The sequence below is a fragment of the Capra hircus genome, chromosome 14, assembly GCF_001704415.2.
Source record: "Capra hircus breed San Clemente chromosome 14, ASM170441v1, whole genome shotgun sequence".
NCBI classification, from domain to species: Eukaryota; Metazoa; Chordata; class Mammalia; order Artiodactyla; family Bovidae; genus Capra; species Capra hircus.
Window position 1 is genome coordinate 8969314 of NC_030821.1, and position 20747 is coordinate 8990060.

General features: G+C 38.2%; 1 protein-coding gene across 1 annotated transcript in view; it reads left to right on the plus strand.

The window, feature by feature from the left end:
* The window catches only part of LRRC69 (leucine rich repeat containing 69), a 76025-nt gene extending 55823 nt beyond the window's left edge, over positions 1-20202 (plus strand). Inside the window, exons 7-8 of the mRNA XM_005689249.3 lie at positions 6158-6337; positions 19892-20202. Of these exons, the coding sequence (XP_005689306.2) occupies positions 6158-6337; positions 19892-20002 (291 nt within the window). The 3' untranslated portion in view covers positions 20003-20202. The remainder of the gene's footprint in view (positions 1-6157; positions 6338-19891) is intronic.

Below are 20747 nucleotides of genomic sequence, written 5' to 3' on the forward strand. Positions count from 1 at the left end.
GTTTGTAGTGATGCTTTCTAAGGCCCACTTGACTTCACATTCCAAGATGTCTGGCTCTAGATTAGTGATCACATCATCATGATTATCTGGGTCATGAAGATCTTTTTTGTACAGTTCTTCCATGTTGTCTTGCAACCTCTTCTTAATATCTTCTGCTTCTGTTAGGTCCATACCATTTCTGTCCTTTATCGAGCCCATCTTTGCATGAAATGTTCCCTTGGTATTTCTAATTTTCTTGAAGAGATCTCTAGTCTTTCCCATTCTGTTGTTTTCCTCTTATTTCTTTGCATTGATCACTGAAGAAGGCTTTCTTATCTCTTCTTGCTATTCTTTGGAACTCTGCAGTCAGATGTTTATCTTTCCTTTTCTCCTTTGCTTTTCACCTCTCTTCTTTTCGCAGCTATTTGTAAGGCCTCCCCAGACAGCCATTTTGCTTTTTTGCATTTCTTTTCCATGGGGATGGTCTTGATCCCTGTCTCCTGTACAATGTCACAAACCTCAGTCCATAGTTCATCAGGCACTCTATCTATCAGATCTAGGCCCTTAAATCTATTTCTCACTTCTACCGTATAATCATAAGGGATTTGATTTAGGTCATACCTGAATGGTCTAGTGGTTTTCCCTACTTTCTTCAATTTGAGTCTGAATTTGGTAATAAGGAGTTCATGATCTGAGCCACAGTCAGCTCCTGGTCTTGTTTTTGTTGACTGTATAGAGCTTCTCCATCTTTGGCTGCAAAGAATATAATCAGTCTGATTTCAGTGTTGACCATCTGGTGATGTCCATGTGTAGAGTCTTCTCTTGTGTTGTTGGAAGAGGGTGTTTGCTATGACCAGTGCATTTTCTTGGCAAAACTCTATTAGTCTTTGCCCTGCTTCATTCTGTATTCCAAGGCCAAATTTGCCTGTTACTCCAGGTGTTTCCTGACTTCCTACCTTTGCATTCCAGTCCCCTATAATGAAAAGGACATCTTTTTTGGGTGTTAGTTCTAAAAGGTCTTGTAGGTCTTCATAAAATTGTTCAACTTCAGTTTCTTCAGCATTACTGGTTGGGGCATAGACTTGGATAACTGTGATATTGAATGGTTTGCCTTGGAGACGAACAGAGACCATTCTGTCATTTTTGAGATTGCATCCAAGTACTGCATTTCGGACTCTTTTGTTGACCATGATGGCTACTCCATTTCTTCTGAGGGATTCCTGCTTGCAGTAGTAGATATAATGGTCATCTGAGTTAAATTCACCCATTCCAGTCCATTTTAGTTCACTTATTCCTAGAATGTCGACGTTCACCCTTGCCATCTCTTGTTTGACCACTTCCACTTTGCCTTGATTCATGGACCTGACGTTCCAGGTTCCCATGCAAGATTGCTCTTTACAGCATCGGATCTTACTTCTATCACCAGTCACATCCACAGCTGGGTACTGTTTTTGCTTTGGCTCCATCCCTTCATTCTTTCTGGAGTTATTTCTCCACTGATCTCCAGTAGCACCTAATGACCTGGGGAGTTCCTCTTTTGGTATCCTATCATTTTGCCTTTTCCTACTGTTCATGGGGTTCTCAAGGCAAGAATACTGAAGTGGCTTGCCATTCCCTTCTCCAGTGGACCACATTCTGTCAGACCTGTCCACCATGACCTGCCCATCTTGGGTTGCCCCACAGGCATGGGTTGGTTTCATTAAGTTAGACAAGGCTGTGGTCCTAGTGTGATTCGATTGACTAGTTTTCTGTGAGTATGGTTTCAGTGTGTTTGCCCTCTGATGCCCTCTTGCATCACCTACCATCTTACTTGGGTATCTCTTACTTTTGGTGTGGGGTATCTCTTCATGGCTGCTCCAGCAAAGCACAGCCGCTGCTCCTTACCTTGGACGAGGGCTATCTCCTTACTGCCTCCGTTCCTGACCTTCAACGTGGGATGGCTCCTCTAGGCCCTCCTGTGCCTGCGCAGCCACAGCTCCAAGGGTTGCTCCTCCCTGCCGCTGGCCCTGGCCTCAGACGTGGGTGGCTCCTCCCAGCTGCCGCCCCTGGCCTTGGGCTCGGGGTTGCTCCTCTGGGTCACCTCCCCTGGCCTCGGGTGCGAGGTGGCTTCTCCTGGCCGCCCCTGACCTCGGACGCAGAGTGTCTCCTCCCGGCTGCCACTGACCTCGGATGCAGGATAGCTCCTCTCTGCCACCGCCCAGACCTCGGACGTGGGGTGTCTCCCCCTGGCCGCCGCCCCTGACCTTGGACCCTCTTCTCATGTCCATATTATCCCTGTGAATGAAATCACTTAGCCAAAGGACTTTCATCCTTTCAAGGCTGATTAACTCTTTTCCAGTTCTCTTCCAGAGACTCAATCTATATTTCCATAAACAGTATTATTTCCCTCTCTTATGTGAATAAAAACTTATTTGATGTTTAATTATAAATGACTTGAAGATTGAAGTATTAAATTTGTTTAATTCCTCATACCCTAATTGTTCTCCTTGAATCAAACATTTCAAAACAGTGGTAATAAAATAGTATTGATAGTAATAATAAAAATATTAATAGACAACTAATACTTACTATACTTACCATGGGCAAGGCATTGTTCCAAGCACTTAATGGAAATGAACTAATTTCAGTTCAGTTCTGTTCAGTTGCTCAGTCGTGTCTGACTCCATGAATTGCAGCAGTCCTCCATTAACCCTCAGAAAAAAGACACCAGTATTATTCCTCTTTTATAGATAAATTGAGCCTTGGTTTAAATAACTTGTCCAAGTTCACAGGTCTAGTAAGTTTTAAAATGCTGATGCCATTCTAAGCAGTTGGCCTCCAGACTCCATGCTGCAATATTGCCTCAGAAAGGGGCTACCAGAAGTGAGGGAAAAGGGAAACAAAGGTAGTCTCTTGCTGGAAGAAATTCTGGTTTGTGGTGGGGACTGGATAAGCAGTTAACCTAAGGTGGCAGGGGTCTTATAGGGAGCCCATGAGAGCAAGAATGTTACCTTGAGTCTGGGACCCAGGTGCAGGGTGAGAGAACAGTTCTTCCCTCTCATTTTCAAAACTTTAAGGACCCAGGAGCACAACAATTTGGGAGTTTTGTTTTGTTTATTTAGTAGAAGCAATGATTTTTTACTTATATAAATGATTTGGGTGTTTTTGAAAGTATCTCTAAGAATTTTTCTTAGAAAGATGACAAATTTACTATAATTTTGTATTTATACTTAAAAGTCATTTCTACTGGATATTTGGTTACCATTATAACATGACTGATTAAACCACTTGGACTTTCAAAACTATAGGGACTGGTTTCAGGATATTCCTTGGTTAAGATTTTTAAAGACTTTTCCTTATCTCAGAGATTTGTGAACTAAAATTTAATATTGATAATTATATTATAACAAAATATTAACCAAAGTATACTCTGTCAGCAGATACTAGACAGAGTTTTACCTGTATTATATCATTTAATTCTCTGAAATCTGTATGGTAGAGTTGGAAACAAAATTCCTATTTTATAGGTGAGGTATTCCAGATCAGAGAATTTAAGGACTTGTCAAATAGGGTCACACTAGTAAGTCATAGAGCCGCATGATTTGCACTTATTTATGTATCTGACTGACTCAGTATCTTGCTCTTGATGCTGTGTTTTAGTGCCTATCATTCAGTAACAACTGATCATACAAGAGTTCCAAAGTTCTTCATTCCTTCTGATTCACATTTGTTTTTATGTTTTATAATTTTTAATATTTATATATAAATATATGTAAAGATAACTTTATGATCCAAATCAAATCAAGGAAACTAAAAGAAACACCTTAAACTAATTTTAATCTATGATTGTTTAAACATAGAAATAATCTCTGACCTGCATATAGTTAGCTAACAAATATTCTAACAGAATAAATAGCATATAAGCTATTCAAAAGGAATAATTTATTTTTCCATAAATGATTTCTTGACTTTTAAATAGCACTGAGATCAAGCCATCATTAAGTAGTATATTCTCAAAAACTGCATTGCGTGTGTCTTTATGGTACAAATTTCCTAAAATTTAAAGTTTTGGTCATGCCAAAAATATCTTATTGTATATATGTGTGTGTGTATTTCTTCAAGTAATAACTTTATATTTCAATGATATATGTTAGTCTTCCAAAGCAACACATTGGCAGCAAGTAGGAGAAAGATATAAATAATGGGTAATAGAAGAGTTCTGCAACAATTCCAAGTGCAGCAAACATGATTGGTTCCAGAAATCATGAATGGAAAATGTCAGCTGTGTGAATTGTTGTTGTTCAGTTGCTAAGTCATGTCCGACTTTTTGTGACCCCATGAACTGTAACACGTCAGGCTCCTCTGTCCTCTGCAATCTCCCAGAGTTGGCTCACATTCATGTCCATTGAGTTGGTGATGGTATCTAACCATCTCGTCCTTTGCTGCCCCCTTCTCCTTTTGCCTGCAGCCTCTCCCCATCATCAGTGTCTTTTTCACGGGACCTGTTCATTGGTCCCGTGTATTTCAGCAAATTCTTCTACTGTCTGCTATTTTGGGTCTGAATTCTTCTCCATTTTCTGTGGCTTTGTAGTGAAACTAGCCATTGAATTCTGGTAGCTAAAACTTACCTCAAAAATCACCACTTTATTCAGAATCACAAGCTATGTTCTGTGTAATTAATTAGAGGGAAGTGATAATAGACATTGAATTTAGGAGTCCTGTAATATTAGTGTGAAAGGGCAGTTCTTTCAGAAAGGATGACTTCATCATGTAACCATCCCAGAGAATAAGCTGAAGTATGTAGGAGGTTATGCTGCTGAAGGATCAGGCAGTTAAGGAACCCATGCTCAGGGCTGTTTCTGTACAGAGGCAACTTTCCCAGATGTTTGCTGAGTGGGAGGGATAGAGTAATAAGGAACAGGGAGACAGATTTATAGAATTTGTTATTATTTTTAAATATTTTAATTGGGATAGTTGAGTGAAAGGTTATGCTTATATATGTATATTTATGTATGTATGTTTGTATTTCCACTCGGACTATCTTGAATACCACTGAGAAATCTTTCACTTTGGCCAAAAAAAGGTCTTGAAAGTGAAAGTGAAGTCGCTCAGTCGTGTCCGACTCTTTGCGACCCCATGGACGGTAACCTACCAGGCTCCGCTGTCCATGAGATTTTCCAGGCAAGAATACTGGAGTGGGCTGCCATTTCCTTCTCCAGGGGATCTTCCCAACCCAGGGATCGAACCCAGGTCTCCTGCATTGCAGACAGACTACCGTCTGAGCCACTAGGGAAGCCCATAGAAAAAGATCTTATACACTATTAAAAATTCATGCAGTGTTTTTGTAAAATTTACATAGAACTTCATGCTCTTGGTACAAGAGGGGCATTTAGTGGAGTGAATCAAATGTTTATTTTGTTTGCTTGGGCAGTGAAGATATATATGTATTTTATAATTTTTTATTTTAAGATGGTGATGTTGTCATAGTGACCATCCTTACCACCTATTTGATTGTTTAATAATGTTATTATCTAAAGTGTAGTTTTCTGTATGTATTTATGTGGATACATTTAATACATACTGAATTCAAAGATTTGATTAATAGAAATCAATACTCTACTAATTTGGTTCAATTCAGGTACTCAGTTTAGTAGATAACTGAAGTCTAGTATCTCTCAAACTTTAACATACATACAGAATACCTGGGGAACTTTGTTAAATTGCGGATTCTGGCTCAATAGATCTGAAGTGCAACTAACTCTGAATTTCTAATAAGGTTCTAGGTGATACAGGTTCTACTGATTCTGCAGCTTAAGTAGTAAGGATTTAGAGCTTAGTAAATGTGACAGACTCAATTTTTGAGTCTAGTCTGAATATTTGTACAGTCCTTGCCTATTGTGATGAGAGATACAAAATTTGAACCTGCACTTTAATAATGTAAATTTATTATAATCTGAATTCCTATATGTCAGAGACAGAAATATTACAATGGAAGTAACTTGCTTTTTGTATATGCTGAAAACTTAACTTACAATGCCAGTTATTGACAATATAATTCATTATATATACCATGGAGAACTAATTTAACAGAAACTGTGAGGAATAAGCCAAAAACATAAATTAGTGAAATGGGAATCAATGTAATATAAAACAGTTATTTTGAGAATAATCTGAGGAACCATATTCTTTTTTAATCTAGGAAATAACGTCAAGATTTATAATGAATCAGCTAGCAGAAAAGAATCCTTTCCTAATGAAAGCCATAAAATGGTACCCACAGGTCAGGAGCATAATCTCTCAGGGAAGAAAGTGTGCAATATGTGGGAAGTTCTTTTTAACCATATGGCTGGAATGTGTTGAGTTTTTTCCTCCATCAAAGGTAAATGGTGTTTTTTGTATGAATATGAACATAAGACCACCTCTTATTCTTTGTCCTTGTCTAAGTTGATCAATATAAACTACATTTGTATCTAAGAATTGACATCTATGATGATATAATGAGTTTTTCACCAGCTTTATTGATTTATAATTGGTAGATAACATAGTATAAATTTAAGGTGTACAACATGTTAATTTGATACATTTATAAATGCAAAATGACTACCACCACAGTTATCACCTACATCTCCATCCTGTCACATATCATCATTTTTTATTTTTGTGGTGAGAACACTTAAGATCTATTTTCTTCAGTTCAGTTCAGTTGCTCAGTCGTGTCTGACTCTTTGCGACCCCATGAATCGCAGCATGCCAGGCCTCCCTGTCCATCACCAACTCCCGGAGTTCACTCAGATTCACGCCCATCGAGTCAGTGATGCCATCCAGCCATCTCATCCTCGGTCGTCCCCTTCTCCTCCTGCCCCCAATCCCTCCCAGCATCAAAGTCTTTTCCAATGAGTCACCTCTTCTCAAACATATGATATATATGTAATATGTATTCTAATATATGTGTATATGACATATATATCATACATATGTATGATGCATATATATACATATATATAATAAGCATGATACATGTATATTGTACTAGCTATAATCACCATGCTGTACATTAGACCCTGTAACTTAATCTTATAACTAAAAATTTGTACACTTTGACCACTATCTCCCCATTTCTCCCAACCCATAACGTCAGATAACTATCACTTTACTATTTCTCTGTTTGTCTTTTTTATATTCCACATATAAATTATTGTGCAGTATTTATTTTTTCTCTGTCTGATTTATTTCACTTAGCGTACTTCCCTCAGTGTCCATCTAAGTTGTCATGAATGGCAGGATTTCCTTATTTTCCTTGGCTGAATAACATTCAGTGGTATATAGATATATACCACAACTTCTTCATCCATTCATCTGTTAACAGACATGCATAGGTTATTTCTAAATCCTGGCTATTGTGAGTAATGCTGCAATGAACATGAGTGCGCAGATCTCTACGAGATCCCGATTTCAGTTTCTCTGGATATGTAATAAAGTGGAATTGATGTATATTATAGTAGTTCTATTTTTAATTTTTTGAGTGACCTACATACTCTTTCCTATAGCGGCTGTACAAATTTGCATTTCCACCAGTAGTGCATTCAGTTCAGTTCAGTCACTCAGTCGTGTCCAACTCTTTGCAACCCCATAGACTGCAGCACGCCAGGTCTCCCTGTCCATCACCAACTCCCAGAATTTGCTCAAACTCATATCCATTGAGTTGGTGATGCCATCCAACCATCTCACCCTCTGTCGTCCCCTTCTCCTCCTGCCCTCAATCTTTCCTAGCATCAGGGTCTTTTCAAATGAATCAGCTCTTCGCATCAGGTAGCCAAAGTATTAGAGTTTCAGCTTCAATATCAGTCCTTCCAATGAACACCCAGCACTAATCTCCTTTAGGATGGACTGGTTGGATCTCCTTGCAGTCCAAGGGACTCTCAAGAGTCTTCTCCAACACCACAGTTCAAAAGCATCAATTCTTCGGTGCTCAGCTTTCTTTATAGTCCAGCTCTCACATCCATACATGACTACGGGAAAAACCATAGATGGACTTTGTCAGCAAAGTAACGTCTCTGCTTTTTAATAAACTGTCTAGGTTGGTCATAACTTTTCTTCCAAGGAGCAAGCGTCTTTTAATTTCATGGCTACAGTCACCATCTGCAGTGATTTTGGAGCCCAAAAAATAAAGTCTGACACTGTTTCCACTGTTTCCCCATCTATTTCCCATGAAGTGATAGGACAGATGCCACGATCTTAGTTTTCTGAATGTTGAGTTTTAAGCCAATTTTTTCACTCTCCTCTTTCACTTTCATCAAGAGGCTCTTTAGTTCTTCTTCACTTTCTGCTGTAAAGGTGGTGTCATCTGCATATCTAAGGTTTTTGATATTTCTCCTAGCAATCTTGATTCCAGCTTGTGCTTCATCTAGCCCAGCATTTCTCATGATGTACTCTGCATATAAGTTAAATAAGCAGGGTGGCAATATACAGGCTTGATGTACTCCTTTCCCAGTTTTGAGCCAGTCCATTGTTCCTTGTCCGGTTCTAACTTTTTTTTTTTTTTTGGACCTGCATACAGGTTTCTAGGGAGGCAGATCAAATGGTCTGATACTCCCATCTCTTTAATAATTTTCCACAGTTTGTTGTGATCCCCACAGTCAAAGGATTTAGTATAGTCAATGAACCAGATGTAGATGTTTTTCTGGAATTCTCTTGCTTTTTCTATGATCCAGTGGATGTTGGCAATTTGATCTCTGGTTCCTCTGCCTTTTCTAAATGCAGCTTGAACATCTGCAAGTTCTAGGTTCACATGCTGTTGATTTTGAGCGTTACTTTGCTAGCATGTGTAATGAATGCAGTTGTGCGGTAGTTTGAATATTCTTTGTCATTGCCCTTCTTTGGAATTGAAATGAAAATTCACCTTTTCCAGTCCTGTGGCCAGTGCTGTATTTTCCAAATTTGCTGGTATAGTGAGTGCAGCATCTTAACAGCATCCTATTTTAGGATTTGAAATAGTTCAGCTAGAATTCGGTCACCTCCATTAGCTTTGTTTGTAGTGATGCTTCCTAAGGCCCACTTGTCTTTGCATTCCAAGATGTCTAGCTCTAGGTTAGTGATCACACCATTGTGGTTATCTGGGTCATTAAGATCTTTTTTGTATAGTTCTTCTTCCCTGGTAGCTCAGCTGGTAAAGAATCTGCCTGCAATGTGGGAGACCTGGGTTTGATCCCTGGTTGGGAAGATCCCCTGGAGAAGGGTATGGCTACTCACTCCAGTATTCTGGCGTGGAGAATTCCATGGAGTGTTTAATCCATGGGGTTGCAAAGAGTCAGACATGACTGAGAGACTTTCACTTCACTGTGTAGTCTTGCCACGTCTTAATATCTCTTCTTCTGTTGGGTCATATTGTTTTTGTCCTTTATTGTGCCCACCTTTGCATGAAATGTTCCCTTAATATCTCTAATTTTCTTGAAGAGATCTCTAGTCTTTCCTATTATATTGAAAAAGGAGACACAATCACAAATTGGCCTTGTTCTTGATTTAAAAACCTAGAAATAACTAAATATCAAATTGTAATGTTTCTATTCATGTGAATGTGAAATTATGCCATAATTATTTTATGAATTAGTGAGATGTGGATTGGAAAATATTTGATGAAAAATTCTTCTGAATCTCAAATATTAACTTTTACCATAATTCATTCAGATGCCTTTGACTTTTTCATGTGTTATAGCTCTTGCCATCTGAGTTTTGTTAGTCCTCAGCATTTACAGAATTATCATTAACTTCAAGTAATTGATACTTAAGTATTAACTATTATGGATATAATGCTTCAAAGCAACAACAAAAATTAATCCTTTTTAGTTACCACCAACTTGGATCATAACATCTATGTTGATGGTACTTGGTACTACCAATGAAATAATCTCATAAAATTATTTCCAAATACTGCATTCCAAATAGTGCTAAAGATATGCATTCGATATTTTCATTTTGTATAGTTAGATTAATTGAACTTAATATTTTCCTAGATTCCTTTAAAGTTGAAGAGTTTAGGGAGGGAATAGTTTGGAATATGAACTCTCAGTCCTGTATTTAGTGATGTAATGTAATTAGGGCTTCCTTCAAAAGAGTCTCAGTTGAGTAGGTTTCACCACACATGAGTGAAAAAGCTGATCTACTTTATGAAAATAATGAAAATTTCAGTCTTAATTCCTTTTTTTTATAACAAGCTGTCAGTAATAAAACATAAGATTACATTTAATAATTTTACTCATTACATATAGAGCAAAATCCTACTTTGCAACAAAAAGTTATTATTGTTTATATACCACTGACATTCATTTATGAAACTGATCATTTCAACCAGTCAGCTGTGAAAATGAATGTTAGTTTAAAAACATTTATGCAGTGGTTAGTTAATTTAAAGTAAATTACACACTTAGGAGATCAAAGATACCACATTTTCTAACTATAAATAATCATGACAGTAATATATAGTTATTCAGAAAATTGAAATGGCATGAATGTTTCTTATCACTTTATTTGGAAAACACTAAAACAATTAGAGTATAGATGATCTTGCCATTCATGACCCACAGCTTTGTTGTGGCAAAGGGGCTTGCATAACTCAATGAAACTATGAATCATGTGGTGCAGTGCCACCGAAGATGGATGGGTCATGGTGAAGAGTTCTGATAAAATGTGGTTCACTGCTGAAGGAAATGGCAGCCCACTCCAGTATTCTTGCCTGGAGAACCCCACAGACAGTATGAAAAGGCAAAAAGATATGACACTGGAGGATGAGCCCTCCCCTCCACCCCCCAGGTCAGAAGGTGTACAGTATGCTACTGGGGAATAGTGGAGGGCAGTTACTAATAGCTTTAGAAGGAGTGAAGTGGCTGGACCAAAGTGGAAATGGCACTCAGCTGTGAATGTGTTTGGTGGTGAAAGTAAAGTCCAATGTAGTAAAGAACAATATTGTATAGGACCTTGGAATGTTAGGTCCATGAATCAAGGTAAATTGGATGCAGTCAAGCAGGAGATGGAAAGATTGAACATCGACATCTTAGGAATCAGTGAACTAAAATAGATGGGAATGGGTGGATTTATTCAGATAACCATTGTATCCACTACTATTGGCAAGAATCTCTTAGAAGAAATGGTGTAGTCCTCACAGTCCACTGGAGTCCAAAATGCAGTACTTGGGTACAGTCTTAAAAATGACAGAATCATCTTGGTTCTTTTCCAAGGCAAACCATTCAGCATCACAGTAATCCAAGTCTGTGCCCCAACTACTGATGCTGAAGAAGCTGACCAGTTCTAAGAAGACCTACAAGGTCTTCTAGAGCTCACACCATAAAAAGATGTCCTTTTCATTATAGGGGATTGGAATGCAAAAGTAGGAAGTCATGAGATACCCAGAATAACAAGCAAATTTGGCCTTAGAGTACAAAATGAAGCTGGGCAAAGCCTAACAGTTTTGTCAAGAGAATACACTAGCAACAGCAAACACCATCTTCCAAAAACACAATAGATGACTCTACGTGGATATAAATGGTCAATACCAAAATCAAATTGATTATGTTCTTCGCAACCAAGATGGAGAAGCTCTATAAGATCATAAAAATAAGACCTGGCTGATTGTGGCTCAGATCATGACTGAAGTTCAGGGTTAAATTGAAGGAAGTAGGGAGAACCACTAAGCCATCCAGGTATGACCTAAATCAAAGCAGTCAATATGTCAGAATATTTGGAAAACCCAGCAGTGGCCACAAGACTAGGAAAGGTCAGTTTTCTTTCCAATCCCAAAGAAGGACAATGTCAAAGAAGGTTCAAACTTCTGTGCAATTGCACTTAACTCACATGCTGGCAAGGTTATGCTCAAAATCCTTCAAGGTCAGCTTCAGCAGTATATGAAACAGGAACTTCCAGATGTAAAAGCTGGGTTTTGAATAGGTAGAGAAACCAGAGATCAAATTGCCAACTTATGTTGCATCATGGAGAAAGCAAGGGAATTCCAGAATATTTACTTCTGCTTCATTGACTATGCTAAAGCCTTTGACTGTGTGGATCACAACAAACTGAAAAATTCTTCAAGAGATGGGAGTACCAGACCACTTTACCTGCCTCCTGAGAAACCTGTATGTGGGTCAAGAACCAACAGTCAAAACCAGGTGTAAAACAACTGACTGGTTCAAAATTGGGAAAGAAGCATAACAAGGCTATATGTTGTCACCCTGCTTATTTATCTTATATACAGAGTACATCATGTGAAATGCCAAGCATGATTCCAGCTTGATGAATTACAAGGTGGAATCAAGATTGCCAGGAGAGCTATCAACAACCTTAAATATGCAGATGATACCACTCTAATGGCAGAAAATGTAGAGGAACTAAAGAGCTTCTTGATGAGGGTGAAAGAGGAGAGTGGAAAACCTGCTTTAAAACTCAACATTCAAAAAACTAAGAGCATGGCATCTGGTCCCATTACAGCAAATAGAAGAATAAAAAAATGGAAGCAGTGACAGATTTTTATTTTCTTGGGTTCCAAAATCACTGTGGACAGTGATTGCAGCCATGAAATGAATAGATGCTTGCTTTTTGGAAGGAAAACTATGACAAACCTAGACAATGTATTCAAAAGCAGAGACATCACTTTGCTAACAAAGTTCCATCCAGTAAAAGCTATGGTTTTTCCATTAGTCATGTATGGCTGTGAAAGTTGGACCATAAAGAAGGCTGAGCACCAAAAAATTGATTCTTTTGAACTGTGGTGCTGGAGAAGACTTGAGAGTCTGTTGGAGAGCAGGGAGATCAAACCAGTCAATCCTAAAGTCAATCAACCCTGAATATTCATTGGAAGTACTAATGCTGAAGCTGAAGGTTCAGTACTTTGGCCACCTGATGCAAAGAGCTGACTCATTGGAAAAGACCCTGATGCTGGGAAAGATTGATTGGGAGAAGGGGGTGGCAGAGAATGAGACGGTTAGGTAGCATCACCAAATCAATGGATGTGAATTTGAAAAACTGGGAGATGGTGGTGAACAGAGGAGCCTGGTGATCTATAGTCGGGAAACTACTTAGCTACTGAACAATAACAGCATCATGAATGATCTCACATACTGTCTCTTGATTGCTTCTACTTCTATGGGAATTCATTGAATTCTCTTTTCCCTTTAAGGAACTCTTTTCTTAAACTTCCTGGTAGAGTTAACAATTGTATTCAGTATACATGATTTTTTTTTTTCCTTCTAAAGAATCTTAAATTTCGTTCAACTGCAGCACATTTATCTGCTGTGCATTACTAGAATGTTTGAACCTCCCACGTGAAACTCAAAAGCCATTGATTATGCAGAGATGGTGATGAGAGGGCAGTATCACTCTGTACTGGAGAGAATGTTGCATAGCTAGATGGGTCGCTGAGTCATGAGCATGATTTTCTTTATGATTTCTGCCCTTATTACAGTCCAAACTGCCCTAAGGGTGGACTGACCATGTATAGTATATCATGTTAGTCAAGATTCTTTTGAGAGTGAAAGTAGACAGCATTCTTAGTAACTGAAAAATCAGGAAGCCAGGACTGTCCTAAGCAAAACTGAATATTCCTACACTTCCTAATTGAAGCAGTTAACTTTAGAGGAGTGCTCGTTCCTGGTGCTTATGTGGAATAGAGGAGTTGTCATTCTGAATGTTCATCTTGTATTTTTATACTCACTTTCAGGGCTTCCCTTGTGGCTCAGATGGTAAAGAATCCACCTGCAATGTGGAAGACTGGGTTTGATGCCTGGGTTGGGAAGATCCCCTGGAGAAGGGAAAGGCTACCCACTCCAGTATTCTGGCCTGGAGAATTCTATGGACTGTATAGTCCGTGGGGTCACAAAGAGTCAGACACGACTGAGCAACTTTCACTTTCACCTTTCATTTTCACTTTCAGTCATTCCATAGATATTTGAGAGCTTGCTTTAAGCAGGGACGTCTGGGTGCTAAGTACCATGGAAACAAATAGGGAACCTAGTTTGTCTCAAATGGTTAAAATCTAAGAGTTTAAACTCTGAAGGTGTAAAAGACATTAGCTATAAACTCAAAATGTTAAATGAGACTAGTTGCTTTAGGGATTCAAAGTGTAAGATGAGATTGCTATAGGTTGTCAGGCCTAGGAAGTGCCTAGGCAGATGCTGAAACTTGTGCAGGGCATTAACATAGTTAGAATTCAGATACATGGAGAAGGAAGCAGGGAAGATATTCTAGGAGAAGAGAACAGTATGGAGGCGATAGAGTCATGTTTATAGGCAATGAATCAATTAAGGTGATTTGTGGCTAAGAGTAGGAGAAAGAGACAGAAATATTAAGGTCAAATTCTGTGAACATGGGAAAGGATAGAATAAAGAGTTTGAACTTGATCCTCTTTGGAAATGGAGTGCTCCTGAATGTGTGGGGACGAGTCAATGCTATAAAAAAGAATTTTAGAAGGAGTCATTTGGGATTTAGAAGGAATCATTTATGCTAGAGTAATTGGAGTTTGAAGAGAAGAGAAACTAAAGAACAGAGACTGGTTAGAGTGCTTGCCTGGTGGAATGTGGGGGGTAGAAGTAGAAATGCAAGGAAGGGAAGCGCCATGAGGGAGGAAAGAGAGCAGAACGCGGTGACTGATTGGACGTGGAAAACCCAGAAGATTCCCGAGGGATCTGATTTGGGGCAAGACTTCAAGTTTCATTTTAGACATGTTGAGTTTCAAGTGATATGTGGATAATTCAAGTGACTATGTTTAGCAATCAGTTGGAGACAGACTAGGACAGCAGACAACAGACTTTTATGCTTTATTTGAAAATATGTACACTTTCCAATAACTGTTCATTCTTCCAAACAGTTCTGCAAATTATTATTAAACTCTGATCAAAACACTACATTGGAGAAAGAAGCTGGGAGGCACACTGTGACTAAAATGATCTAGACTTTAGTGAACTTAGATTCTTGTCATGTCTCTGCCTCTAACTATGAGGCCTAAGGTAAGTCACCTTCCTTCTCATTATATCTGGACCAGTTTCCTCATCTGTATAATGAAGTGAGTAGATTCAAAATCTCTCCTAGCTCCAGAGTGCCTTGATTCCTTAGTTGGGAGAGTGGCTATCATAGTCATGCTTTTCATGGTCCTGCTAATTCAGAACATGATACTAGTATTCGTTTCCCATTGCTGCTGTAACAAATTTCTAATAATCTTGATGTTTTAACAACAAAAATGTATTATCTTGTAGTTTAGTAGGTCAGAATTCCAATGTGAGTGTTATTGTGCTAAAATCAGTGTCAGGAGGTCTGCATTCCTTCTGGAGGATTCTTTCCTCCAAGAGAGAATCCATTTTCTCACTCTTTCCAGGGTTTAGTGGCCACCTACATTCCTTGGCTCATGGTCTCCTTCCTCCATCCTCAAAGCCAGCATTGGCAAATCTAGTCCTTCTCAGACCACGTCACTTGGACTTTCTCTTTTGTCTCCCTCTTACACTTTCAGTGGTCCTTATGATGAAACTGGGTCCACCTGGATAATTCAGGCTAACCGCTCCATCTTGAGATCCTTTTAATCTTTTTTTTTTAAAAGATCTTTAATTTTATCACACCTGCAAAGTCTCTTTTTCCATGTAAGATAACATATGTAGTCACAGGTTCCAGCGTTTAAGACCTGGATATTTTAGGGGAGCCTTTTTCCTGCCTACCATGATACCTTTTCCTAAAAAAAAAAAGAAAGACATCTATCTCTTCTTTCCTAGTCCTTGCGCTTCATGAAATACTGAAACTTTATCCAAAGCTCTGCTTTATACTATATGATATAAATATGTATTTTGATAGCTTTTGATTTCTTAAAGCTTAAAATATGGTAGTTGTCACTCAGGCATATTTTAAAAACAACTCTCAATTCCACCATTCAATGAATATAAAACTTAGTAAGCATGCATTTTCAAACTTCAAAGTGTAAGACTACTTTTCCTTAAAATACGGAGAGGATTATAATCATGTTTATTTCCTTTATGAAATAATGCATTTCACTGTAGAGACTAAAGACTGAAAATTAGACTTTAGTGTAGCATTTCACATTTTAAAGCTTTTTGCTAAAAAGATAGAAAATCATAAACCAACTCCTTTCCTTCTTCTCTGACTTTGGCTTGATAAAAAGGATGTTTTAGCGTTTCAGTTTCTAACTGTAAACAACAAGCGGTATTTATCTTTGGTAGAGTTACGAGGTGTTTTAATTGAGGTTTTTGAAGACATGTCTGCTCTGTGTGTCATAATTCCTTTGTAAATGCTTATTTCAAATGGGTGTATGTTATACAATTAGAAATATATCTGTCATAGTGTTGACAGTGCCACAGATGGAAATAGAAACTTAAATGGGCATCAAGAGTTGAGGTATTAGAGATTTTCTTTTCTCATGTAAGCATTACTGAGTCCAAAGACTTTAGATGGAAAAGTATATTATCAAGGAATTATATTGAGTCCATTTTTCTCAGTAAAATTCCCAGGAAACAGTTAATAGCCGTGAGAGATATGATATCAAAATAGTAATTATTAACTCAGAGAATAACCACAAATTGTTCAATACAAAGCTGATAATGGCTTTTGGTAAAATAAGATACTAAAAAATTTAAATAAAATACTGTATTCTAATTAAATAATAATATCCTCCAGAAGAGGAATGAGGAACACAGACATCTTGCATTCCTGCTTGCAGCAAGTGCCAAGTCAAATTCTGCTCATGCAGTTTCTTAAAGACACGAGGGAGAATGGCTAAAACCACAGTAGAAATAGAAAATGCTTTTAATAGTTCCTGTTATGAACTTTTCACCTCATGGAGAAACGGGACAAAGAGAACTGGATTGCTGTATGGCCACGCTTGCTTCCTTGGTTTGTTTGTCTTTCTTCAACCTCCTCCTCTTGGTTCATGGCTCTGCTCTTTGTCCTGGTTTTTAAACAGAAGCTGAGTGAAGTGCATGTAGCACGGTATATTTTGATAGCCGTTACTTTTGGATGAGATGTGTTACAGTAGTTGACAGGAATAGCTTGTTAGATGAGAGGGTTATCTACTATGTATATGGAAAGGCCACATGTAGATTTCGGCTTTTGTCATTAGTTATTTAAGTACCATTTCAACATACAACCATTATAAGCTAATTAATCAATTTGATCTCATATAGAGTAGATTTGAATTATTATATATAATGTGTCTGATACTGTACAACTACTTATGAATTCTTTTTATCTTTGGACTAATATTTATTGTTGATGTCCCGTGAGTCAAAATTTTATGATGTTTATTGTTTATATAGAGAGTATATTTTTCCCAATACAAAATGAACATTCTTGAATTACTGCTCTCATAGTTAACCTTTTCTATTAATAAATGTCTTTTTGTATCTTCTCCAGGTAGCCACATCCTAGACATACTTAAAGCCCTAGTTCATTGTTTTGTTATACTGTGAAGTCTTGCTTCATATGCAGCCTATGGTGATGTGTCTTTTCTCTGCGCTCATGCAGAACACGTCATTGGATTGAGCCTTATGTTTCTAGTTATTTTTTTGTGTTTATGTCTTACATTTCCAACTAGTTGCTGAAAGATTCTTAGAGGCAGGGATTGCTTCTTATATATCTTTGTATCTTTGACACTTTTGCCTAATGGGGTACAGGTTTTTGGTTGTTATTTGTGATAATTCCTAGCTGCAAGTAAAAGAAACCCACCTCATGCACTAACTCAAGTAATGAAGAAGGTCTAGGGATAAGTCTGGCTGAATATTTAATCATGCTGGGTTGGGTATCCAAATTTATTCATCCAGAATTTGTCCTCCTGGTTTCCTTTGTTTTGACTTTTCTCTCAGATTGCGTGCATGTGTGCTAAGTTGCTTCAGTCGTGTCTCACTCTTTGTGATCCTGTGGAGTGTAGCCTGCCATGCTCCTCTGTCCATGGGATTGTCCAGGCAAGAACAACCCACTGGAGTGGGTTGCCATGCCCTCCTCCTGGGGATCTTCCCGACCCAGGGATCGAACCTGCATCTCCTGTGGCTCCTGCTTTGTAGGTGGATCTTTACCACTGAGCCACTGGGGGCACCCTTGCTCTCCGGTTACTGTTCTCTCAGTTGTGTCTTTTGGCTGTGGAGGGGGCGCTTCCCTCTCTCAACAGATTCAGGGAAAGCTTTGGGGCTGATGATTATCGGTTTTCTTGGAAGCTCTTGGGTCATGTGCTTACATGGCTATGGTAGTGGGATCAGTTGCCCTCTCTCTTTCATAACATTTGCACTGAAATTGGAGTATGGGTAGTTCCTTAAAGGAACAGGTGGGCTTTTGTGCCAGTTGGTGGGAAATGGGTGCTGACAGACAAAAAATAATATTCCCATTAGGGAATTTCAGTCATGTTTCCTGGTTGACCATGTAAACTTCTAGGAGATAAGTCAAGTTTGTAGAGATTCTAATTTTCACCCTCATCCGAAATATTTTATCATTAGTATTCTCTGAACCTTTGGCTCTTCATTGATTTATTACCAAGTTGAAAGATTATTACTCTCTTGAGGGTGGATTAATAGCTGTATTTAGGTGCTTTAACCTTTAAATAGGCCCAGGGTGTTCTTTTATGGAAGAGTGAACAGAACAGTAATGAAATCTTTTACTGTGGATTGTGATAATGATAGCCCAGTGGGTTGGTTAATGATAAAACTAAGCAGCGTTATCAACCAATTAAACTTTGACTCTGTTTTGGACTCTCTCACTGAGAGCTGTGTTGACCTCAGAAGTGTTTATAAAGCATATAAATGGTAAGCTTTGAGGTTGCCATTATTTCAAATATAGTGGTCAGAACATGTACAATAAGAGGTCAGTACTTTGGCCACCTGATGTGAAGAATTGACTCATTTGCAAAGACCCTGATGCTGTGAAAGATTGATGGTGGGAGGAGAAGGGGACGACAGAGGATGAGATGGTTGCATGGCATCACTGACTCAATGGACATGAGTTTGAGTAAACTCTGGGAGTTGGTGATGGACAGAGAGGCCTGTCTGCTGCAGTCCATGGGGCTGCAAAGAGTTGGATACGACTGAATGACCGAACAGAACTGAATTGAAATGGTCAGAACATGTATACCAACTTAGTGTATATGTTCTACAATTCCTTATTTGTACATTTAGAAGTAACATGAGAGATATTGTAAGTACAAAAACTTAAGTCATATATTGGCCAACTTGCCTGAAACCTAGCCCATGAAAATCTTAATGAACATTGCAGACAATAAATAGAGTATCAGGAAGATTAATTTCCATGAGACATGGATGCTAGGTAAAACTGAGATGTGTATTGAAGTGTTCAGTTAGTCTCTGTTTACTGATCATTTTAACATCCCTGTAGATCAGAATCAGGTTTGTGTGGATTCTGTATCATTTTTTTTTGCCTTCATCCCAGAAACTTTACAACTAGGCAATACAATATCTTTGGATAAAAGCCTAGATAATCTTTTATCATTTGAATTTTATTTAGTGTTGAGTATGCCCTTCTTAGGGCTTCACTGGTGGCTCAGGCAGTAAAGAATCCACCAGCAGTGAAGAAGACCTGGGTTTGATCCCTGGGTTGGGAAGATCCCCCGGAGAAGGGAATGGCAACCCACTCCAGGATTCTTGCCTGGAGAATCCCATGGAGAGAGGAGCCTGGTGGGCTACAGTCCTTGGGGTCACAAAGAGTCAGACACGACTGAGCGACTAGGCACAGCACACAGCAGCACGCCTTTGTTAACTAGTTAAGCTTGTTTGTTTGTGTGTGGGAAAAGAGCAAATCAAGCATAAATAGTTTAGCATGTACTTTAGAAATCAATATTCTGAAATCTCTGAGAAAGCTAATATTTATATACTTAAAATACTTAAAATATTGTAAATGTTTAAAATATTTATTGAGTGGTGCCTTAATTTTATTTTTAATCTTTACTTTTTAGAACTGGAAAATAAGCAGAAATCTACAGCTGGTACCTCTTCGAATATTAATTTGTTCTTATAAATGTTTTTACCAACGTAACCATAACATCTTTGGGATTGCTCAGAGGTAGAGCAGGTAAGAAGGTCATTTAGAGCCTCACATGACTTACCCATCAGCTCTGCACACATAGTCAGATTATGCCCGGCTTGTGATACCCTGCTCTTTGTCAATACATTAAGTAAAGGAAGAAAAGAAAAGTAAAGGACCAATTTAAGCACCACAGTCTACCTTTAGATTGTTTAGACTCTTAAGTGTGCTGAAAAATAAAATAAAAAAATAGAAAAATCAGTGTGTGTGGTGATTGAGTGTCATTTTTTTGTCATTCTATTTTGATGGGGTCAAGTGTTTATTTTATGGGTATTTTGCAAGTGAGAGAGAATCATTTTTTAGTGCTGGATAGTTCAATTATGATTTCAGTTGAGTTCTTATTTTCTAAGAGGCACTAAAATCTTTCTTTTTCTTTCTTTATTAAGGTAACATTGGTTTATAGCATTATGTAAGTTTCATATATTCAGTGTTATATTTCAGCTTCTGTATACACTACCAGAAGTTTAGTTTCCATTCACTGCCATATGGTTAATCCCCTTTATCCATTTTGCCCTCCCCCAACCCACTTCCCTTCTGGTAATCACTAATATGTTCTCTGTATCTGTGTGTTTATTTTGCTTGTTTATTTTATATTCCACATATAAGTGAAATCATATAATATTCATCTTTCTCTTATTTCATTTAGCGTAATTCCCTCAAGGTGCTTCCCTGTTGTAGCAAATGACAATATTGCATCTTATCTTTTATGACTGAGTAGTAGTATATAA